Source organism: Microtus oregoni, unplaced genomic scaffold, assembly GCF_018167655.1.
Source record: "Microtus oregoni isolate MIOR12 unplaced genomic scaffold, Mior012 000000F_ref0000247, whole genome shotgun sequence".
Taxonomy (NCBI): domain Eukaryota; kingdom Metazoa; phylum Chordata; class Mammalia; order Rodentia; family Cricetidae; genus Microtus; species Microtus oregoni.
Window position 1 is genome coordinate 40,949,516 of NW_024543059.1, and position 25,253 is coordinate 40,974,768.

The window sequence follows — 25,253 nt, forward strand, 5'->3', positions numbered from 1 at the left end:
CTGGTCCTTGGTCCTAAGAGCAGGAGGGCTGGTTCTATTGGTGTGGATGGGGGAAGAGCAGACCCTGAGGGCCTGAAAGCAGGAGAACTGGCCCCACCCCTTGCTCATTGCTGCAAGGGTGAATTAGCTGGAACAATGCTGGGGAGCTCACCCTGGTGGTGAAGACAGGGGAGAACTGACTGGCAGACCAACTCCACAGTTGTCCAGACCCAGAATCAGGGTTATGGCTTGGTTCATCCCGACATCCACCCCATCTATGATCTGCCGGAGCACGTAAAGGGACCTGACCCACAGACCCTAAGCTGCAGGATCTCCACAACACAGGGCAATAACAGGATATCCTAGTGAGGTTCCAGCATTAATAGTGTAGCAGAAACCAGAGGCCTTGAGCCAGACCACCAATGAACACTTGCTAATAAAGATGTGTGGACAAAGGTGTTTACTGCATGACTCACTGTGTCACACTGCAACTTCTTGATGAGATTTTTAAAATATTTTTTCTTTTATATTTTATTTTATTTTTGGTGAGGGGGTGCAGAGGCAGAAGACAGCATACAAAGGGATGGGTAAATGAATAGGATCAAGATACATGCTGTGAAAGACACAGAGAATAGTAAAGAAGAAGTTAAAAGAGTTACCATGGTCATGGTTTCTCTTCCCAGCAATAGAAACCCTGAGACATCGTTACTATGAAAAGTTTTGCTTTATTTAGTATTTACTTTGCGGGGAGAATTGAATATGTTAAAGCTCTGGCTGACTTGGAACTCACTCTGTAAGCTAGGCTGACATCGAACTCACAGAGATCTGCTTCCTCTGCCTCCTGAGTGCTGGTATTAAAGGTGTGTGCCACCACTGCCTGGCTTGAGGTTTTTTTTTAAAAAATGTTGGAGTTAACTCATCATTTCACTATTTTCCCATAAGAAAAATTTATCTTTCTTGCTCCAAAATCTCACAGAGGACGCATCTGTATGTCATGTGATCAATTCAGTCAAACATCCCGTCTGTTTATGGGGCATGGTGTGTTAGTGGTACTGGGAATGTGTCAGGCATGGGTCTAGAAAAGCATGCTAGTGCAAAACTAAAAATAGATTAAACCTAAAGTTTTTGTGCCAGGTAAAATGATCTTGATATAATGAATATCTCTAGTGTCTTTTCAAACTTATGACACTTAGTAACTTAATCTTTACTTCATCAATTAAAATCAGTATTAATGAAAGTTCTTCATTGTTATTGACAATTTTTCCTTCAAAACTTTCTCCTACATCCAAATTTTTCTTTCAATAATTAAAACTGACTTAGAAATCAGTATAACAAAAATGATATGGATCCCATTCTAGCATGAGTTATCATTTGGCAATTCTGTTGTCAGAAGTTCAACATGATCTTGTGAACAAAAGCGAAAGTGTCCTCACAGCAGTGATTCTTTCTGCAGACCTCAGGAAGAGAACCCATTTTTTGCCTTTTCTACCGTCCAGAGGCAACCTGCAATCCTGGGCTCAAGGCCAGAAACATGGCAAGACATCACTCAGACCCCTCTCTTTTCTTTGCATTTCTTCTTTTGCTCAGCAGTCGGAAAAGTCCTCAGTTCCTAATACTGTGATGAAATCAGCTTTACCTCGGTTAACCTTTCAAAATACCTTAGTAAGGCAAAACAACTCTGAGTGCTAAGGTTAGGGCATGGCCATACATGGGGGACCTGGAGGATTATTACATTTATATAATATCCACTGTTGTCTTCCAAGTGTATCTAAGAACGTGTTCAAAGCTGACATCGACTAGCTGCAGGCAGATATGGAAAAATAGGATTGCACCTGGAAGGCCATGACCAAATACAGATGGCTCTTCCTGAGAATGTGAAGACCCAAGAGGTCTGGCATCTGTTTCTCAGCTAGGGTACCATCCAGAAAAAGATGAGAGGAAAGAGATAAAGGATTAAAAATCCAAGTATTCCTGTAATACTACAGGGAGCAGCATCTAAGTAAGCAAGCAGAGACAAGGCCATAGCCAGGTGGGAATGCAGCTTTCAAAAGACCCTCAGAAGTACGGAATGGTGGCAGACCTGGATGGCCCCTGCGGGTCATGTGTGGCAAAGGCACCCAAATAACTGACAACGAAGCAGTAATGATTCCAGGTGTTCATCGTTGCCATCAATAAATGTGCTGTGGAATTCTTTGCTGTCTTGGTTAGCTATTGCTTTGTGGTTAGCCAAAAGAATAGATGCAGGGTCAATGAGCAGAAATTTCTACCCATCAATGTAACTCAAAGGAAAATTTGAAAAATTTCCCAAGTTGTAATGCTCACTTCATAAATTAAGGGACAATGTGTCACTAAGAAGAAAATTTCTCCTGTTTCCCTTAAAATTCATATACAAGTCAAAGGCTGTACCACTAGTAAGTGTCATGTTCAGGCCAAGGAGTTTATGTATATTTAGTTCTTAAACTGTGGTAGTCAGATTTGATGTAATGTTTGCAACACACACACACACACACACGACAGAACAATGTAGTAAAAAGCCATATTGAAGGAGATCTGAAGAGTCAGGCTGGTGACACAAACTTCTGCAACGAAAACGAAACTACTTCCACAACCTGCTATACACACTTAGATAGGCTTTCCTAGGGAAGTTTTTTTGTTTGTTTGTTATTTTGGTGATGCTGTTTTTCTCTTTTATGTTTGATTGGCTGGTTTTAGAAAATCAATGCATTGGGCTCATAACCATATCTGAATCAGGTTACAGTGTGTGTGAGTGTTTGTGTGTAAGATGGAATATGAGATGTTTATCTAGAAAAGAAGTTAAGGAAATCGATGGTGATTAACCAAGAGGCTTGCAACTGGTAACTGGTTGACATTCTGAAAATGACAGACCACGGAATGCTCAGCTGTAAATATGTCTGTTTCAGCCTGTCCTTGTGGCTCATGGATCACCATAAAAGGGGGGGGGTGCAGAGCAAGAGTGAGAGCCAGAGGTGGTTTTGAGGACAAGGAAACGTTTCTGGACAGAGCAGGGCAGTTGCACGTACGAGCTTCCAGTGGCGGTGACACTGTGAGAAAGACCTGTGCAATCTCAAGCTAGACAAAAATCCCAGCACAGTGGGAGGTGAGCACACGGTCCCAGCCCTTGCTAACGGCATTGGATAGATGCCGGGAGAGGAAGACTCAGTTTTAAGAGTGTGACAACCACGTCCTGCCCTACAACCAAGAATAATGGAGTAGCACCAAACTAGACTCCGCGGTTAGCAAAGGGAAGAAATGATGGAGGATATGAAGTTAGTGGATAGGAGCTGGGGTGGATCTGGGAGGACACGGATGAATACAATAAAAGTACGTTCTGTGAAATTCTCAAGGAATTAATAAAAATATTATTTTAAAAAAGAAATGTCCCTTTTCACTCAAAACAGGAGGCAGGCACATCACATCCACCTAACTCTTGCCAATCTGTTAAATTATACTTTATTCAAACCCGACAAGATATACTTTCATCTTCCAAGGATATAGTATAATTCTTATCAGTGAAAATAAGTCAAACTTTTAGATAAAGGATAAATTCGAATTTCATGTCAATTTCCAGGGTTCTGGGATGCTGCAGAGCCTTTTTGCAATGTTTTTATCCTAAAAGACAGGAGTAATAACAACAAAATAATAACATTTCCTCTTCACAGATGAAGCAAGAGACATTCCCCCCTCCAGAGAATTATTTCTTCTCTTTCCATTATTAATCCCAGAGACATGGAAGTGGCCCTAACTGCAAAGACATTCCTAATTTCTTTAAGATGGAGTAGAGACACTTTAAAATGGCCAGAGGGAACTTTTATATAGAAAGATGTATATTCATATCCCCAAAGACAATGCAGAATACATAACATGTGAGCTCATGATAATTAGAAAACTAATAAATCACATTCCAGATATAATCATAACACCAACTGGATAAAAGAGCCACCATTGGATGTTCCCAAAACATGCCATGTGTCACAGAGGCGTTCTGGAATGATAAATGAAACTCGTTTATCAACAGCTGCATCAGTTTCAGAATTAGAATTAATACTGAAGTTTGCATACATTGGTTATCTTTCTGCATCTGATGCTTTCTCTTATGATTTACTAGTTTGGTCATAAGATTTGGAAGATGTTAGTCAATGTTATTTTTGTTATTTAAGCTGTAAATGATAAGAATCATGCCTCTATATGACTATCCATAATCTAAGCAAAATGTTTACATGTTTGTATGATTTTTAATAACCATTTCCTAGTTTCTTATCAAGCATCCGGTTTCATCTTTTTAATCACATTCATGAGACTCAAATCACCATTTAGTACCTATGTCATAAATAGCCTTTGGGAAGGCTGAGCACATCATGTCTATTGGGCAGGCCATAGCCATGCACATGGCCTTGGAAAGGCAAAGGCAGCTCACAGTTGGCAAAAGCAGTGTATCTCACTTACCCCAAGCAAGCACTATACCTGTACATCGTGTGTGCCTCAGGGGTAGGTCAGAATGCCAGTTGGCTATAAATGCAGCACTACCTCTAGAAAGCGAGCCTTCTCTATGCACAACTCCAGTTCCATTCTCGAAGACAAAGTGAAGACAATGGGGTACCTGTGCTAACCAGAGGAAAGCTTACAATAATGAAGGATGGTGTGCGCTGCTCCTCTCCCCATCCAGTGAGCCTTCCTATGTTAGAGATGTTAATTACCAAAATACACTAAAATATTTCTAAAATTTGATTTATTGATTTCACTATCCTTGATGAAGGAAAATATCACTAATCTACAAGTGAAGAAAAGTGTACTGATACAGTTATATGTCTTACCTAGATATGAAATATTTTCGAACAATAGAAAAGTAATTCTTCAGCCATGATGAGACCTATATTATAGGGTCAACTCTTTAAAAAGAACATGCTCGACCCACTGTCAAATACTTTGTGGGAGGGACAGGCAAGCTGGTGGCTCAGTTTCCTTTTGTGGCTTGACCTGGCCTAATTCACTGAGATTCCTGAATCTATATGTTTTACGGGAGGGAATCAGGTGTTGGCATCGCAGCCCACAGCCACAGCATCCTTGCATCTCCGCTTACTGTGCAGTAAGAAGAAGACAAGCTACAATGTCATCACTCAAGTCTAATGTTAGCGGAGGTCTGCGGACCTCTTGTCTGACTATCACACCACGTTGTCTCCTGATCCTTGTACACATGAAGGCGACCTGCGCAAGTACAGAGCTTATGTGTTTCTCTGTTTGTGCTTCCATTGGCAATGCCCTGTCTGTGCACATCTTAAAACTACCCTTCCACACTGCAGGGGAATAAAGATGCTCATGAAAGTTCAACAAATCTATTGTCACTCGTTGTCCCCAATCTGCTTCTCAGTTGCTCTCATCCAGTCACTGCATGCATCCTCATGCCTCTGGTAGGGCACATCAGAAGGCCACTGTACTCTGATGGACGCCTGACACGTAGCTCAAGTTAGTATGATATGCCATAAGTACAGAAGACACATGAGCAGAAAGTCAACATTTGCCTACAAATATTAATTTCTCAGTGGGCTATAAAAATAAAGAATTCCTTCACCTAAAGTCCTTCAAATATATCTTTAGGATTTTCCCTGATGATCAGCTTAAAGGCACTAGGTCTGGAGTTGAAGCCGAAGTCTTCCTATACAATGAAACAGAAACAGACAGAAGGCTGTGCCACATGGCCCTAAGTAGCAAGGTTACTTAGAAAGCAGAGATATAATGGCAAGTTCAACACTGAAGATATGTGTGGGACAAGAGCACAGCATGCACATATATATCTTTTGGATCCATATTTTAACTACAAAAAAATGGAAAGTTACTTCTTGCAGAAGAGAAAATAAATATAGGGAAATTGGAATTGAATGAAAAGATGGGTCATTTGGTAAGCTTGAAAATCAAAAATTTTACCAATAGTTTTAGTATAGTTTTCACACTGCTCTCAAGGGCACTAACGATACAGAGTCTGGTTCTTCATCAGTCCGAAGAAGAGACACTCAGCTGAAATCCATCTGACTGCTGATGCTGGAGTTAGGGGCATAGCACTCCTGCAGTGTGAGATGCTTCATGACACCGTCCACTAGAAAAAGTAAAATCAACAGGCATCAGTCAGTACATTTTGACTTAGATTATGTAATGATATTCTAACGGACAAAAAGAAAGAAAATTATGGGTCAAAATAATTTTCTTTGCAAATATCCATGAATAATACAATTTTATATTACACACAAAAATATGAAATAAGAGAGCTGCCTAAAAATAAAGGAAAGATAATGTTTTGGAGGAGCTAAAAGGGTGACCTTAAATGTGCCCAGTCTCTTGGACTGCCCAAGGCTCCCTTGTGAGCAGTCAGAATCTGTCAGAGTTAGGAATGGTAATATCCTGGAATGGGGGCGAGGACTGGACAGAAGAGTTGGTACCTGGATCTCCTTCAATAGTATACTACTACATGCATTATGTTGTCCCCAAGAAATGGGACCCAGAGTGAGCTGCTTTCCAGTGCCCTTCCTTGGCAGACTCCATTGACCTGAAAAGCTACCCTGACTCAGAAGTCATCCCCAGGCTTCTGTTGTCCCGTGAAGCTTGTCCATGAGCAATAACCCCATGCCATGTACCTTGTCATATACGTGAGTGGCTCTTCACCAGACTCAGAAGCTGGCAGACACTGAGTCAGCTTCATTAGCTTACATCCAAGACACACAACACAGTAAGGGGAAAAACAACATCAGAGAGGCCACGAAATGCAAACAAAACAACAACAAAAAGAATACTTTTCTTCTTGAGCCAGAACCCCAAAAAGAGTAGTTATTAAATAATTTTGTGTTAAGATCTTTCCCTTTCTTGAATGAGAAAATACTCTATGTGTCAGTTTGTTTAGCAAAGTCTATGAAATCTTTGAGAGTAAGTTCTAGAAAATCCTTCAAGTAAGGACAATAAGTATTCATGGTCATCTAGGTAGTATTTTAAACTGTATCCAAGAAATATTTAGTGCTAAAGATGTTTTTACCACTATTTCAATACATTGGAAAATTAAGGGTTGGTAGGAAATAACTCACTTTTCTTTATTACACAACTTCTTTGAGCCTTAAATATCATGTGTCTCGTAGTTTGCAAAAGAAAAGTATAGGCTGGAGTGAGAGCCCAATGTATAGAGCATACACCACTCTTCTAGAGGGCATGAGTTCAGTCCCAGCACCCACTCTGGGTGGTCACTCCAAGTCTGGGGATCCAACGCCTTTGGCCAGTGAAGGCACCTGCACTCACCCATATATGTAGTTAAAATTATAAAAATAAACTTTTCAAAAATGACGTTGAACAGTCTACAATACGTTTGGGGTATATTATGTACTATCAAAGATTTTTAAACAAAGTTTTTTTAAGATTAGTGTTAATTTAACATTGGGAAATCTCAATCAGGCTTTAAATTGAAACTACAATGGGAAAATAAATATTTCTGTGGACTACTCCACCCTTGGGGACACTTCAAATTAACAGGCTCAGCCCTCACTGAGACCTCAAGACTGCCCCTTGGCCATTGCTCCTGCATGAATGTCTGCTATAGATCTGGTGGGGTCATGGTCCTTAATGTGGGCATTGACCCCAGAGTGGGTGTCACAGCCTTGGTTAGGTAAGCCCCTTTCCGTAAAACCTTGAACATTATCTATGATACCCCAGGAGACAGGCAGATGTCGAATATATGATGATGTGGAGGAAACATTTTCTTCACGACAAGAATCTTCCTGGTCTGAAGGATCCTCCAAGCTGTGCACGGAACAAGACACTGGAGGACCCAGCCCGAGACCTGAGCCACTGTCTGTGTTGTGCTGCTCCTCTTGTTATTCCTGGGGCCACAATGCATTCCTTTTGAACGTCTTGCTTTGAGCACTGGCCAGCTGGCTACAGAGACAAAGACACACTCCAGAGGCTGCCGATGAAGAGTGGTCAGGACGACCACACAGTGGGCAGCAGCAGTAGGGTGTGGGCGTGATTTTTCCTTTAAGAAAACTCCGAAGCAGCTTTGCAGTTTGATGCTCATGACTAAGAAATCAGATTTTGTAAAAGAAACAGCACAAAATGAGGAAGGATAACCATGGAAATGCTTCTGTTCTGAGCTCCATAGAGAAGCCTGAAGTAACATGAGGCCTAGAAGTAACACGAGGCCTAGTATCTTTTCAATCTACAGGCCTCAGAATGAGGGAGCTGCAGATTTAATGAAGAAAGCCTGATTCCTAGGCTTGAAGAGTGGGCTTACTGGGCTATAACATATGAAAGAAATGCTTTCTTAATTCTAACTACAGGTAGGATGGCTGGCTCAACTAAACGTAGCGCCTACCACTCTCTGGGAACTTTGTATCTCTGCTCCTGCTAGGAATCGGTGGATCTCAGCATTCTTTCTAGTGCTATGATTTACTCTTTATCTTTCTTGTTTTTGAGAACACAACTGGAATTGAGCTTAGTGTCAGCTTTTTAACTTCATAGGAAAAAAGAAAATCATGGTTTTCATAATAATTTGATCTCATTATCTATCAAAATTACACCAGATATACTCTGTCCTCTTTTCAAGTCTAGGAAATGACATTCATAAAAATGGCGACATGACAGAGATGAATACTAAACCCAATTATTTTATTAATCATTAAGGTCCACCGCAAAGCAAAGCATTTTTCTTTTCATTTAATTCATTACTTGAAACTGGACGAGGTAATTTATTGTGGTAAACAGCAGAGATAAGTGCTGTCTCTGACAGGCTCTCCTGGGCCTGAATCGACTCCTCCTAGGGAGGTCCTCGTTTCTTGTCCACCAGATCTGGCCATACAGACATAAATGCCTGAGATTATGTATGTGTATGTGGTTCTGAGACCAACCCAAATGAAATTTCAAGGAGTAATTACCTAAAAAGCTGAAAGCAATTAAGGGTACAATGCTTTTCCCAATTATCCTGAGGCTGAAAACAGAGTTCCTGTGAAGTCACAGTATCTGAACTGTTGTTTGCCTGGGCAGCAACACGGATGATAACTCCCATTAGGCTACAGCCTGCAGATGAAGGACCTCTGTCACTTAGCGGGTGCACGAAGGACAAACCAGGCTCAATTCAGAAGCATAGCTACTGGGAGCAATATGTATCACTTCACTGCTGCACGCACCGCAGTCTAAACTCACACATGCAGAACTAAGGTAATTAGCATCAACAGAAGGACCAAAAGTTCCTAAAGCCTGGATGAGCTCAATGGAAGGTGCAGGCAAGGAGATCAGGTGTTGAAGGCCGTGAGTTCAAAGCTAACATGGGCTGCAGGAGACCATGTCTCAAGAAACCAAATAAGCACGAAACCAAAGATCTCAAACCCTGGAGTGAGGACATTATACTACACATCAGAAGTTTCAGAAAAACTCAACTTCATGATTTATGTACAAATAGATATTTGACACATTTGTCAAAATGGCAGAATTGGGTGGAACTTGGCCCTTTCAATAGTCTTTTATACTGCTTGCTTTTCTGACACACTGATGATTAGCATTACATATAAAACATAAAATGATGTGCTTAGAAGGGAAATTTATTATTTTGGGGGAAAAGAAAGCAAACCTATCCCAATATTAAAAATAAATTGACATGTCCTCTAATCTCTGCTCCCTGTGTTTTCAAGTTATCTGGAGTCTTTCTCAAAGGCAGTTCCAGGGACTTAGTGAATAAAATGCCAGGTGACACTATGAACTTACAGGTGACACTATGAACCGCCAGGTGACACTATGAACTTACAGGTGACACTATGAACCGCCAGGTGACACTATGGATTACTAGGTGACACTATGAACCGCCAGGTGACACTATGGATTACTAGGTGACACTATGAACCGCCAGGTGACACTATGAACTTACAGGTGACACTATGAACCGCCAGGTGACACTATGGATTACTAGGTGACACTATGAACCGCCAGGTGACACTATGAACTTACAGGTGACACTATGAACTGCCAGGTGACACTATGGATTACTAGGTGACACTATGAACTGTCAGGTGAAACTATGAACTTCCAGATGACACTATGAACTGTCAGGTGAAACTATGAGCTTCCAGGTGACACTATGAGCTTCCAGGTGACACTATGAGCTTCCAGGTGACACTATGAGCTTCCAGGTGACACTATGAGCTTCCAGGTGACACTATGGATCACCAGGTGACACTATGGATCACCAGGTGACACTATGGATCACCAGGTGACACTATAAATCGCCAGGTGACACTCACCCTGAGTCCACCTGCTGGTGGCCCCGATGTTTCCATCTGCTTTTCTAACTGTTCTTTCTTCTTCCTCTTTGCCTCCACTGATTGGATATCCAAAATCCCCCGAGATGCGGCCTTTAAGAAATTCAACCAAGGGAGATTACAAGGGAAAACAAAAGTATCTGGTGTCTGAAGGTGCTTGCTTTGCTTTTTAGCTTTTCCTTTAGGGGTGGGAAGTTGGTTTGGTTTGGGTAACAGGGCAGCATGCTACAACAGCCTTGCATAAAACACAGCCATTTTTCAACCACACGGAATTCCTCCTTCAACCTAGATTATTCACACTGATCAGCATGGTGGGTTTATTCTGAGGGAAGATGCTATGACAATCTCAAGTGCAAAAGCCATCTGGGGCTATTTTCGCAGTAAGCAATGTAAATGCATGCAGTTCCTGGACACTTGGACTTCATTTTGAGAGTGGTTATCCCTGAGTATAAAGCCGTGAATGCCATCAAGCACTTTCCAGCAAGGGAGCAGGGCAGACTGTAGAAAGAGAAATCAACCGCTTGTCAAAACAGGAAAACTATCATGCTCTTACCTCTTTCTGTCTTCTTTCTGCTGCCTCTGCCAGCTTTGCTCTTTTCTCTTCCTAAGAAAATTCAAGAGAAAAACCAAACATCACAGACCCCCACACACCTTCACTTTAGAGGCAACAAAAATAAATAATAATGTGTAAACTGAAACAGTTTGTAAAAACTTAGTATGGGTGCAAAAACCTCACAAAGAAAGTCACTGTAAGAGCCCACTCAGGTGTGCTGGAACTGTAGTCCTAGATGCTAATGTGAGGGACTCTAAGTAGGATTACTGGAGCCCAGCTCAGGACTAGCCTGAGCAACATGGCAGGAATACACCTTCACCCGAACAAAATAAAACAGAATAATCCCGAGTTCTACTAATACACAGTACTTATTAAATATCTAACTTTCTGCATTTCTCTCTCTAGACCAATACACCAAATTAGCACACATGGAAATCAATCCACGTTGGCCTACAGAACATTTACTTTTTATAAAAATGGACTTACAGTAGGGACAAAATTTTTTAAATGGTGTTTAAACAATGAGGATAATTTGGAAGTTAGTTCAAAAGGACAATGAAGCAGGCTGAGGTTTGGGGGGAAACATTTAGAACCAATGGGCTGATGTTGCTATGTAGAGAGGGGAAGACAAGAAAAGAAACTCAGGGGACACTCGTCCCACAGATGCAGGCACCATGTGGTATTTTTCTCTGCCCTTTACTTCTCTTGGGACTTCTCTGGGTGTGATTTTTAACCATCCCTTCTCCACACCAAGTACACACATCCATCCATTCCAATGATTGTCACCAACTTTTCTAGGCACTAGGAAGCCAGCCATGAAATACAGACATCCATGCACATAAAGTTTGAGTTCTGTAAGCAAATACACACGTGTGTGTCTGAAGAAAGTAAGTACTCGGGGAGAGATGTAATGATCATGGTCGGTAAGGAAGTGGCAGGGGGTTGCTGGACCCACAGCCAGGGCAGGGAAATCTTAGGTGCTAAGTAAAATACACCAGTGGGCCCAGCGGTTAAGGGAAGAGGATGGCGTTGAGGACAGATGGCTTAACAAACGCTGGCAGAAAGATACTTTTCTCTGAGCTAAACAAAATAAACATTTAAAATCAACAACAGCCACAAAGGAAAGCTGAACTTTCCCACATCCTCTAAACAGTCACGGTAGTATCTATAGCCTAGTGGCTAACGGACTAATATACTTCCCTAAATTCTTCATTGCTTCAACTGATTTTTAGCCACATCAAGCACCGATGTAGGGAGAAAAAAAATTGTTATGTGATCAAATATAGGCAAAAATATTAACACAAGCGTACAGTTAGAGCATAAGGCTTGTTTATATTCTAATTTCAAAAAAATAATGACTGCTTTCACACAAATATATCCCAAATACAGCAGTACTGGAAACCTCTACACCTAAAACGTACTGCTTGTTTATGTGTGATTCAAAGCTGGGTTGGCCCCCAGCTGTTACAAACTGAGTAAAAGCAAGCCGCCAGTTAATAAGATATCCACTAAATGGCACGGGCAGCGGCGCGTCCAGGACCTTCTCTGTACAGCTGGTAAAGACACGAGAAGAGGCACATGTCGAGAGCAGCCCCTGGGGACAGGCCAGCCCCCACCTGTCCTATCCTAGACGGGTCCGCAGGACAGTCGCGGAGAGCGTCCAGCAGCCCGGCAGGTTCACCTTCAGCCCGGCTGCATGACAACGGCCGCCGCGAGCTGGAGCAGGGCGAGACATGCTACTCACCGGGCTCGGGGATGGCGGTGCGGACTCTGCGGGGCACGGGAAGCACAGCCCCATGGGGACGCTGGCACCTCTGGCCCGGCTGGGGATCTTCGCAGGGGGGCTGTGGCTGGCCCCGCCCAACGACCAGCCCCGCCCCCACCTGACCCGCGGCAAAGTCCCGCCCTGCGAGGAGACCCGCCCCCACCTGAGGGGCAAGCCCCGCCCAAGGCCAGAGCCCCCAAAGCTCCGCCCAAATGCTAGCCCCATCCCTGTCCGGCCTATGGCAAAGCCCTATCCTATTCGACACAGCAACAAGCCCCGCCCCTCCAGGCTTACCGCAAGCCCCGCCTCCAGTGCGAACTAGCTCCACCTGACCCGGCGGCAATCTCCATTCATCCGGTCCAGTATCAAACCCCGCCTCTGTCGCAAACCCCACCCAATAGGACTTAACAACAGTCCAACCCATGGTCTTCACTCTGGATCTTGAATCCCCACTATGGCAAAGCCCCACCCATCTGCGACAAGCCCCGCCCATGCGGGGGTCTCCATCGTTAGGCTCCGCCCCTTCCAGTCGAGCTCCGCCTGACCCACTGCTCCGCCCCACCCACTTAGCTGTCTGTCAGCCCCTCCAAATGAGAACGCCCCACTCCCACCCGTCCCCTCACACCCCCTCCGTCACCGCCCTCACCCCTCCCTCCCCACCCTCACCCCGCCCCACCCTCGGCTCTCGAGGCCCCACCCTTGGAGGCTGATTTCTCAGGCTCTAAGGCTGTGCAGTACCCAGGTCTGTGCACAGCCCACCCTCCCCAGGAGCTCTGCGCATGCGGACTTAGGATCGTGCAGGCACCTGTTGAGAAGACGGTTGGGAGAGCAGGAACTGTGGCCTCTGATCCAGGAAACCCGCAGTTCAGTTTGCTGTCAGCGGCCCTGTCTGCCTCTCAGTGGGGTCAGTGCTGTATCGCGGAGTCGGCAGGATGAGAAAGCCGCCTCTACTTCCCATCTCAGAGGCAGACGCGGGCGACTCGCGTTTCCCTCATGGGAAAGCTATACAGTCCAACCAGAAAGACTCCCATGAAACGCGGCCCAGATTTCCAAACAGTAAGATTCCCCTGGCGACTGCTTAAAACTAGATTTAGAAACGCTAGGGCCCACCTGACATTCATGTCCAGCCCATGTCTCCTCACACCAAGGCTTTGCAGTTAATCTGCAAATTTAAGGCATTTCCAAAATGCAGCTGTTTGCACTCAAACACGGTGCGTGTATTCTTTCTTTTAGATGGGACAGTTGACAGTTATGTATGTATATACGTTCTGTCTTCTGCACTGTGTAAATCGGTGCCATTTCCATTTCTTGTTTTCATTATTTCTTTTCTTCCTTCTCCCAGCCTTCTCTTTCTGTCTGGTTCTATTTCTCTGCTTTCATCATGGATTACACATTATGGTTAAGGGGACAAATGCTTCCAATTTCTTGGGTAAACACACAGAAACTATTATTTGAAGTTGCTGGGCTTCAAAATAGTACAAATATATTTCAATTTTTGTTTCTTACAGACATGTGAGAATTTACTTCCACATTAACTTGGAACTTTCAGTTTTTCCATTTTCAAGAATTTTTACATTCTATCTCCATTATACAGAGCTCTCTGCCACAGCTCTAGATCAAAGAGGCCCTCTACAGAAAACCAAGGATTTATTTGTAGGAACTCGGATCAAATGTACAATTAACACAAATTCATCCCAAGTGTAAAGTTACTGATGACCATGGCTCTCAAGTTTCCTTCACCTTAACCAAATCCCTATTTCTTCCTAGTCATCTCTGATCTCCCTATTCTTAGAGTTTACATTAGAAATCTTTCCATGTTAAATTATTTCTCTGCCTCTTTAAGGTGTTCTCTTCCTAGCCTCTTAGCAGCTCTGTAGCCCAGACCTTTAGCGAGGACCAGAGTGTCACTTCTGAAAGACGACACTCAGAAATGGGTAGCACCTCTATTTCCCCATCTCTGTAGAAGCCCTGAGTGTCTGACTCTCTCAGTGCCAGTCAGCAGAGGCAGATGGTCCAAGAGCATGGGACATCCTGTATCCTGACACCTTTCAGCTTCTTTCCCTTTGGTTCCTGTGACAGCTAATCTTGGTTGCCAACTTCACACCCGATTAAGTAATTGCCTTTTTCATGTTAGCCTGTGGGCACGTCTGTGGAACATATTCTGGATTGAACTCTCCTACTGTGGGTGGGACTATCATCCCTAGCCAGGAGGGCTTGGCTTGTGCAAGAAAAGTAGCTAGGCTTCAGCCAGGGGGCAAGGTAATAAGCAGTGTAGTTCCAGGGTTTCTGTTTCAAGTTCTTCCCTTGACTTCTGCTTGGCTTCCCTAGATGATAAAGAACCACAAGCTGTTATATGAAGTCAACCCGTTCTTCCCATGTTGGTTCTAGTCAGTGTTTTATCACAGCAATGGAAAGCAAACCAAGAGTAATTTCAAGGTGTGCATATCACTCCAACCTTTTATTGCAGTGCACTTAAGCTCTATTTTCTTGATTGTTCAATTCTATTAAAATTCTTCATTAATATCAGTTTTTCAATTGATAGATTGTAACTGAAAGATTTATTTAATAAATGGAGGGAAACTATTTGCAATGCAAAGTAATTCTATTTTCAAAATTTTCATTACTTGAGATGAAGGAATCCACAGAAGTGTTATATGATAGTTTTATGGGAGAAAACTTGGAGGAGCTTTCTGTAAGGTGGATATGCCATTATCTAGGAAAATAATGGTACAGCAGAGTGAAGGCTGGGATGATAAGCTACTAGCCTGTTAGGTAACATGAGGCTTTGTCGAGCTCTGACACAAGCCCATGTGTGTCCAGTGTCATTGTTGGTACAACTGCTTCCTTCTCTGTGCTGGTTAGAGTTTTGTCAACTTGACACAAACTAGAAGCATCTGGAAAAAGGGAACTGCAATTGAGAAAATATTTCTATCAGATTGTCCTTAGACAAATCTAACAGGCATTATATTGACTACTGATTGATGGGAGAGGGCATATCCCACTGTGGGTAGTGCCACCCCTAGGCCCATGATCCTAGGATGTTTACAAAAGCAGGCTGAACAAACAGAGAAAAGAGGAGCGAGTCAGTAAGTAGCACTCCTCCACAGCCTCTGTTTCAGTTCCTGCCTCCAGGCTTGTGCCTTGTGTTCCTGCTATGACTCCCTCAGTCATAGAGAATAGCCGGGGTTGTGAGCTGAAATAGAACCCTTTCCTTCCCAAGTTGCTTTGAGTCATGTATTATAACAATATGAAACAGACTAAGACACTCCCAATTTTGAGAGTAGATAAACCCTGTAAACATTCATTTGATGTTTTCTGCTGTCCTGGGCTTAAGAAAGTGTGCTATAGAAGTGTGTATTATTAATCTTTTCTATAGCAGAAAAGACAGGCATGACCTGGCAGGCAGCCTACCTGGCATAACTGTGCTTCTAAATAAGAAGCATGACACACCATGCTCCTGAGGATGTCCAAAAGTCAGAACACTGAAATCTGAAGGGGTGTGAGTAGCGGAAAGCGGGCCTGCTAAAGAGTCTGCACTCTCTTGGTCTCCTTTTAGATGTTTCTCCTGGGATCTCCTAGTCAAAGAAACCAGGGCAGAATCAGAAATTTGCCTCCTATCAGAGAGTGACTCAGACACAGGGGGTAAGGTGCCTGCCAGGGAAAGAGAGGAATTAAAGTGCAAAAGCTTAAGTTAGAAACATTTGATCCGAGTTCCTACAAATAAATCCTTGGTTTTCTGTAGAAGGCCTCTTTGATCTAGAGCTGTGGCAGAGAGCTCTGTATAATGGAGATAGGATTTTAGTGTAGGGTCAAATGTCAGAACCCAAATCACCAACCCCTGAGCCCCAAAACACACCTTCCTAGTCACAAACGCCCATCAATTCCTAAGCATTAAATACTGCAAATCCTCAGGCTTGACTTGATATCTCACCAATTCCCACCCTGGAAATCTCCATTCTGGAAAACTGCCCCCCAAAACTCTGTATAAGCCTGTCTCCTGCTCAGGTACCTGCTGCTTCTCTCCTGAGCAGAGGCAGCCACCCTCCTGGGATTTTCCCTCCTATTAAGTCTCTTGCGTGGGATTTGTTGTGCAGTGTAACTTTGGGGTATTTCTTGGCTTCAGGCTGCCAGGATCCCTTTCCCCTCAGAGCTGTAACACTTACATAGGGGAAACCTCTCCCCTTGGAGTTGTAACACTTCCACTGGAGAAGCATTTCCCTTCAGAGCTGCAACACTTGTACTGGGGAAGCCTTTCTCCTCAGAGCTGTATCACAGTTAGCACTGGACACTCCTTGTCTGACTCTTTCGATCCTATTATTACAGCGATAATGGGGCACCTACGTGAGGGGGAGAAAACACTTAAGCCATTACAAGCTTTCCTAGTGGCAGAGAGAGATGGGGAGAATGAAAAAGAAGAGGAGGGAGGGAATCAAGATGGCACTGATACAAATTCTTGCTGTGCCACAAAAGAGTATGCATTTGACAAGAAGGAGGAAGTCAGTAAGGCACTAAAAGTGTGATGGGATGGAAGACCTCCTCTCGATGCCAACTTTATACCCATCCTTGAATGCATCGCTTGAACAGTGAAGCTTAGAAAGTGAAGAATCTCAGGCGCCTCCACATTCTTCTCCTTTCTCACAGCTTTGGGCAAGGCGTGATGATTGCTGGCAGAATCAGCAACCCAAAGTCTCAACTTTTCCACCAAATATAAATCCTACCCAGAAGAGAGTTTAGCATAGAATCCACATGACCTTACAACCATCCAGCACCTTCAGACTGCTTGTCGAGATGACAGACGTTATTCTCCATGTGTAATGCAATTATTAAAATTGATGGGCATGAACTGAAACATGTCAGGTGATTATAAACAGCTGAGCTGAGCATGTACTAGCCCTTGGGCTTTTTGACTTAGAATGCATATATTTATGATCACTATGAACTTCTGGCTGAGAGAAAAAGAAACTCAGGTATCCCATTAAATATGAATACATTACTCAGGAAAGAGCATCAGCTGCTGAGTACCTTATCACCTGCTGAGCAAGACCTTGAACCTTCTCAGTATTTTGACCATGTTCATCTCTGTGTTCTAAGGGCTTAGGAGGCTGTGCCCTCTGCAGGGCACAGAAAGTTTCAGAGATTTAAGACAGGAACCTACTGAGCCTTTTATTAAATTTCTAGATAGAGTATAAAGTTCCATGGAGTGGAAACCGCAGCATGCTAAGACAGCTAGCCTACTGTGATACCAGCTTGCTTGTGATGGAGCCACATCAGAGATACAGAGGTTGCTCGGTCTGATAAGGAATGTCCCCCTGGATGACTGGATCCTGGTATGTCAAGAAATAGGGACTTAGGTATATGCTGGCAATGTCTGCAGAGGCTCTTGCAGCAGCCCTAAAGTTAAATACCCAATGTCAGTGAAGGAGAGGTGGCATTGCACACTCCTCTCATAGTCTCCTGAGAAACAGAAGAACTACAGATATTTGAATTCGGACTAAAAGGCATTTGTGTATCATGTGGATCCTTCCCTGCCTTTAAACAATTTTGTCTCCAGTGGAAAAATCAACATGTTACTGGGATCCCTTAAAATCCCCAAGGTCAAGCTGTAGTGCAGAGAGCACACGAGTAACTCAAAGACCAAATTGATAAATGCAGAGTGGGGAACATGTGTCTGAATAAGGCTCCTCCCCCTCAACATCTTACCACTATGGCATTATTGACCTTGAATGTTTTGAAAACAGTTAACAAGGGAAATACTGCATCTCATAAATATTGGACACTTTGTCAGGGTCTGTGAGGTAACCTCTGATGCTCCAGAAAGATGGGATAACAGATAAATGGCAATCACCAGCCCATTACTTATCACGGGGAGACTTTGCTCGTGTCTTTCCAGAAAGTGTCCTGCAGCTTACACTCGATCCCCACCCATCTCACCAGGCCTTGGGCAATTGAGGCCAACAATGAAGCAGAGAAAAATGAGCAGGCACAAGAGATGGCAGCAAGCACCGATCTTGCTTCTGTTTTTGCTTACTACACTGACTCTAAGTAGTGCCAAGCTGAAAGTCATTGGACATTGGTACCTAACCCTCCCTTGATATCAAGGATTATGGTCAAAGGATCTTATTCTCAGCTGTTGGCTAATGACCCCAGCCAATTCCCTGATATGTGTTCTATAAGAGAAGATTCTAAAATTCAGGAGGACACTATTCTCATTCCCAGATACCCTTTTTTGCTTTCATAATCATTTTCATCTCTTTACCTATGCTATTTCCACTCTTACACTCTCAGCTTCCTGAAGACCTCCTCCTGTGCCTTTTGGGTCCCTGTGGTCTGCAACAGACTTGTATTCACCCTAACTCTCTCAAGCTGGAGTGATCTCAACCATAGCATTTTTTATTACAACATATTGTTGTGTTCTATGTTATTATTTGTGGTTGTTAATCTTTCTCTAATTTGTAAGTTAAACTTATGATATAGGTGTACACATGTAACACAAACGGGGGCCTGCTTGTTGTTGGGGTTTTTGTCCCGCCTGGTACCCCACAACTGTTTAACCCCAAAGAAAATCACACTTAGGTCTTCATAAATTATAAGCTGATTGGCCCATTAGCTCTAGCCTCTCACTGGCTAACTCTCACATCTTGATTAACCCATTTTTCTGATCTATATTAGCCATGTGGCTCAGTACCTTCTTTAGTGGGACAGATCACATCCTGCTGCTTCGGTGGTCTAGGCAGGAGTGATGGGAATCAACTTCCTCCTTCCCAGAATTCTCCTGTTCTCTTTGTATCATTTCTACTTCCTGTCTGGTTTTCCTACCTATGCCTCCTTCCTGGCCAATTAGCATTTATTTAAAACATGATTGACAGAATACAGACAATTCTCCCGCACCATACACATGCAGAAAATAATAGACTTTGCATACCTTGATACTCAGTGCACATCCAGATGTCCTTTGAGGGTCTTGCATTGCCTCTTCAGTGGTAAGGGGGCTGGTGAGGTCCAAACTTCTTGTAAAGTTTCCATACCCTAGTCTTGGAGAGTTACTTATTTTTGGGGAGTTGGGAGTAGCTTACTGCTATCAGTTGATTCCTCTGTTGTCAGCTAAATGCCCTGTGTGATGAACAAGGGCTATGCATGCTGCTGGTAGGTGAATGTGGTAGATTGTGGAGCTTACTAGTCTGACCTGTATTGACTGGCCTCACACATGCAGCTACGCAGTCCCCAGCAGTCAGTGTGAGTTATCTGCCTGCTCATTACACTTTGTAGCTTGTCCCGTCAACAGCAGCTAAACTAGGTGCCTTGATTTCTTGTTCGCCTCAGTGCATCGTCAACTCAGGAAATTTATCATCTCTGCTCTGAAGAGGGACCCTAAAAAGAATGCCCACACTAGCTCAGAAGTGAGTATAATAAAGGGTTATTTATTTAGGAGTGGGCTCACAGAGCACAGTCCTCTGATGGGGAAACAGGAATGGAATCCAGCAGCCAGAAGAGAGACAGAGCACAGGCACGTTCTTCACATCAGCATTTATATTATAAGAGGCCACACCCAAGTGGGCTGGTAACTTAAAGGCTACTGGCTGAAGGAGTTCCTACAGCTCTGCCCAGGCTCCCCTTCCTGGCTTGTAGCACAGTATGGAACCTTCTTCTAGGCAGCCTGTGGTACAACCTGATAGATCAAGTTTACTTCTTATTTCTTGAAAAACATGTCATGTTTGCTACTATTGTTCAATTTCTGGAAATTATAACTTTTAAATATTCCATTCTATCTTCTGGCGGTTTATCATAGTTTCTCATTTTTGTCTATTTTTTTAAAAATGAAATTCCTTGTGTCCCACTTACCACTTTTGAAACTACAGAAACCTGGCCAGTTCCATTGCTGACTTTGAACAGCTGTGAATAGTTTAGACAACAGTCACTATTCCATTTTCAAGTCGGACATTACTTACCAAAAAGTGTCATTTTCCTACACCAGATGCAGTTACTATTTATTTTTCATATCAACAGAGAACTTCATTTCAGTTCTGCATAGAAAATGTTCTGTGGATTTTGATTTAAGTGACAATTTTGTTTTTATTACACTTTATTTGAAGTACCAACCCAAATCATCATAAATCTAGAGGGTATATTATGCTGTTATTTTCCTAACATTGAAGGATCGCTCCCAATATCTAAGTAAACAATATACCTAATTGCAAAAATTGAAACACAAATATATTTTTAAAATCTTTACATATTGAGATACCAGTTTACCCCCAAAATAGCTACAGTGATGAGCTATAAACTTAATAAAATTTAGAAGCCCACAGCCTGGTTGTTGAGTGCAAGTTCTGTGTTTATTTTGCAGAATGATGGAACATTCCTTTATTCTTCAGATGAAGCTAAGCCATGACCTGTTTTTCAATGTCAGAATTCCACATATTTTCATCTAGAGAATAGGTTCATCTAGAAGATTCCAGGCTTATTCGGATGACCACTAAGCAGGAGTAGAACACACAGATAAAAAGAAAAAGGCAATTAAAATTTATGTAAGGAAAATTTATATAAACTACCAATTATCTCACTCTTAAGACCGAGGTCTTTTTATGCAAGCAGTTTTGCATACAACAGTTCCTAATTACAACAAGCATTCTTCAGTGTGTTAATCAGTCACTACACAATATCCAGAAAATTACATAGTGTTCACTGTTAAAAAAATGGGTTGGGCCAATGAGATGTCTCAGCAGATAAAGGCACTTTCTGCTAAGCCTGACTTTTGAGTTTGATCCCTCTAACACATATGAGGGAAGGAGAGGATCAACTTCTCTACGGTCATGTCTTCTGGCTTCCACATATATCCCTTGGCACATACATGTTCATCCAAATGTGTATGCTCCACAATAAAGAAATAATTTTTACATTTAAAACTGGACTATCAAGATATTAAAGCATGTGGTGGAACCTTGAATGTATATTGCTAAGTGAAAAGAGCCACTCTTAAAAGCTGCATGCTGGGTGATTTCTACCATATGACAATCTGCTAAGGGCTATGTGGAGAAATGGCAAAAGATAGTGATTGCCTGAGATTTGAGGGAAGAATGGACCAGTTAGATGGAGTACAGAGAATACTATATTGTATATGAAGTGCATGGAACTGATAAAATAACTAAAAATTTATGTATGGAACATACCTACTCTTTGAAGATAGCCAGGGCTCACCAGTCAACAGAAAGCAAATTAGATTTTAGAAAACTGGATTTTCAATCTGACAAAAAGTAATTCTGACATTGTAGGAAAGTGACAGCTATCCTCAGGTAACCAAGGGACTGTCAAGTGGGAAAGCCGTCAGACTTCTGGTGAGCCACAGAATGAGCAGTTTAATGCCATTATAAGTGACTTGTATGTAGCCCTCATTCTGAAAGCATTTATTCCTGATAAACTTATATCAAGGCCCAAAGCTAGCTCAGCATTTATAGCTCCAGCTCTTAGATTCCCAGTACCCGCACTAGGTGGCTCACAACCACCTGTCATGCCAGGGGACATGATAGCCTCTTCTGGCCTCTATGGGGACCGGGACACACATAGCATCTACTCACATAGACACACTCACATAAAGTATATATGTATATAAATACATACTTTAAACTTTAAAAAGTTGCAATCAGTGTAGAGAATTTTCTAAAATTTCAAGTGTTAATTATAGGCTAAATAAATTATTGTTTAGGAAATTTTGTAATTCATTTTTAAGGTTTAAACAAATAACCTCAGATCACACAATAAACAGACAATATATCTTCAGAGCTCAAACTCCATGTTCTCAGCAGGAGACAGTTGCTGAGTAGACTTAAACCATGATAATTTGATAAAAGGAATATTAAGGGTCTCCCTGGAGTGGCATTACAAATTGTTGCAGAGAAAATTAAAGAGTGATCAGGTGCACTAAAAAGCAGGATGCTGGTAGCAAGTGAGGACTGTCCATTTCTGAAAGTGCTCGACACTTACTATAATTCCTGGATCTGGAACGGGGGCAGGCCTTGCAAACCTTTTCCCCAATTTCCTCTTCTCCTTCCTTAGGTTTTGCATGTAGTGGATACGTTTATCCAAAGACTTAAGGAACATTGAGAAACAAAACAAAACAAAACAAAAAAAGAACCTTTCAGATCATATGAAGCTAACATGTGCTTCATTTTTGGTTTGTGTCAATAACATGTTCAGAGCAACACACAGTCTATTTAGCTAATAGAGGCAGGGAAGAATCACAAAACAAAACCCCAAGCTATTTCTTTTCAATTTGACACCCTCTGTAGCATCAGGAGGACTGCCAGAGGGCCTTGTTCACTCGATTCCCATTAATTAATTAAACTATGTCAGTTTCTATAAACCCAGATTCATGATCATGTATTTTCAATTTTATTTTAAATGTAATTTCCAAATGTTCAAATGGATAGTCTTATTACATGCTTCATTTCACACACCCCATGTCCATGAAAGAGTGGGTCTACTTTTTAATCTGGCTCCAAAATCCAGCCTTTTATGTCACCATTGTGTGGCATCTGTGAGTACCATAAGCCCAAAGAATGCAAACCGAATGCCTTGAAGAGATGGCGTACAGTGTAGGGACAACTGTTGATGGAAGAGTCAGTGTGGTGCTCTGCACACAGTGACAGGCACCCAAATCGATGAAAAGTTCGTTTCCCCATGATCCAAACATTACCCTCCTGTGTAAGTAATGAGAAGGTCCTCTGTGCATGGGGAGGACACATGTACGCAAATGCTCACAGTAGCACTGTCCATTGTAGAAGGATGTTGAGCCAACCCAATGTGACAAACAAGAAGGGGCATAATGAGCTTTGTTTTTTTCCACAACAAAACATTAAGCAGCAATGGGAACGAGGGAACCACAATTATGCACAGCATTTACTAAGGAATCAGTGTTGAGTTTTCTGACTCATATTTATAAAATTCAAAGCTAAGAAAATGTTACCAGTGCACTTAAAGAGGCACATATACGTGGCAATATATTAAAAGCAAGTGGCTGGAAAATATTCGAAAACATTTTTATGTCGGGAGAGATACAGGGAGCTAAAATGGAGGTTGCCTCTGGGTGGATTTGGGGACACTCACAGTGTTTCAATTCCATAAGAGTAATATCTGTTTTATTATTCTAATTTACAATTTATATATGCTGTATATATAATGAAGCATATATAAGTTATATATAGATATACACATACACACACACACACAACCTAATCAAGACCAGGCGGTGGTGGCGCACGCCTGTAATCCCAGCACTCGGGAGGCAGAGGCAGGCGGATCTCTGTGAGTTCAAGACCAGCCTGGTCTACAAGAGCTAGTTCCAGGACAGGCTCCAAAACCACAGAGGAACCCTGTCTCGAAAAACAAACAAACAAACAAAAAAAAGACCTATTATTGTAGTCCCAGGACTCTAACTGTCTGAGGGATGCATTGACGATGTGTCTGATTATTGACAAACATACATGCAGGCATAAGTTAAAAACATTTCAAACAAAATTTACCTGCCTGGTAGAAACATCTGAAGTGTGGCGCCTTCGTGTTCCTTCCTATGCAATTTGTAAAAATGCACACTACGTCAAAATAAAGCAGAGAAGAGACCCACCTCCTTAAAATTTGTGTTCTAGGTATCATTGCAGGCAAGAGGCAGGACAAGAGAAAGAGCAACCGAGCATAATTGAAAGAGGATGGAGAGCCACTGTGAGCCATATTACAGGGACAAGCTGAGTGCTGGCTTCATTCCAGGATGGAGAGCCAACTGTGAGCCATATTACAGGGACAAGCTGAGTGCTGGCTTCATTCCAGGAAGCAGAAGATGTATGAAACCCGAAAAGTGTCACAATTGCGTCGACATGTGAATTTTGAGCAGCCACCCTGAATGCATGGAAGAGTGGGTCTACTTTTTAATCTGGCTCCCAAATCCAGAAAACTGGAGCAATTGAAGTCATGGGGCACAGGGAGGAGTGGGTGTTCTTCAGGAGTCCCCCACCTCCTCCACCCATAAAGTGTCTTTTCAATACTTCTCTTCCCAACTTTAATCCAACTATAACCTTAAACCTTGAAGGTAAATGTCCACTCCATTTCTCAGTATTGAGAACTTGCATGTGTCCCATGCTCCTCTTTTCTCTAACCCCTCACCCACCCCTCATCCTCCACTGTGGGTCAGTGTGTCAGTCAACACAACTAATAGATCAGGCCCAACTCAAGCAAGCACTGTGGCGCATTTTCCTCCTCAGGGGTCTTCCTAGTATCCTAGAATCTAGTCTCTTTCGCTCAAGATTCAAGTTGGATCCTTGGATGGATTCTTGGGGTGCAGGGCTAGGGCAAATTTGGCTAGAACAGAGTTAAGACCTCAGAGGACTCACTGGGTAGACTTGGGCTGGCTCCTCATCTCGAACACGCGGCAGACACATGCTGCAGAGCCGTAGGGTGCCTAGGCACCTATTGCCTAAAGATGGGGCCACTCATGTCCCTGCAGCCCTGTCCCACCCCACCATCACAATTCTCTTTATTTTCTCATCTTGGGACCCGCCCTTTACCTAAATCCAGTGCCCAGGAGGCTGAGACACAGCTTCTGGCTGTCTACAAAACCTCAGGCTGCTATACTTCCCTGTATACTATTCTACATGCTCCAAAGTCACAGAAA

General features: G+C 42.7%; 2 protein-coding genes across 3 annotated transcripts in view; both read right to left on the bottom strand.

The window, feature by feature from the left end:
• The window catches only part of LOC121442747 (small VCP interacting protein), a 29,258-nt gene extending 16,521 nt beyond the window's left edge, over positions 1–12,737 (bottom strand). The window contains exons 1-4 of one of the 2 annotated variants that reach the window (XR_005973596.1): positions 12,575–12,737; positions 10,831–10,881; positions 10,260–10,370; positions 5,920–6,088 (exon numbers count right to left, since the gene is read on the bottom strand). Coding sequence is in view for 1 of the 2 variants with exons in the window: in XM_041644382.1 (XP_041500316.1) it covers positions 6,074–6,088; positions 10,260–10,370; positions 10,831–10,881; positions 12,575–12,628 (231 nt within the window). In the remaining variant the exon portion in view is untranslated. Of the gene's footprint in view, positions 1–3,443; positions 6,089–10,259; positions 10,371–10,830; positions 10,882–12,574 lie in introns of those variants that run through there. The other variant, XM_041644382.1, reaches the window with a different exon arrangement.
• A 4,116-nt stretch (positions 12,738–16,853) lies between these two features.
• Positions 16,854–25,020, bottom strand: Ccdc179 (coiled-coil domain containing 179). Its single transcript, XM_041672805.1, has 5 exons — positions 24,973–25,020; positions 24,112–24,156; positions 22,574–22,678; positions 17,618–17,706; positions 16,854–16,932 (listed from the first exon to the last, which is right to left on the bottom strand). Exons 1-5 carry the CDS (start codon positions 25,018–25,020, stop codon positions 16,854–16,856), a joined length of 366 nt encoding a protein of 121 aa, XP_041528739.1.
• Positions 25,021–25,253: the final 233 nt, after the last annotated feature.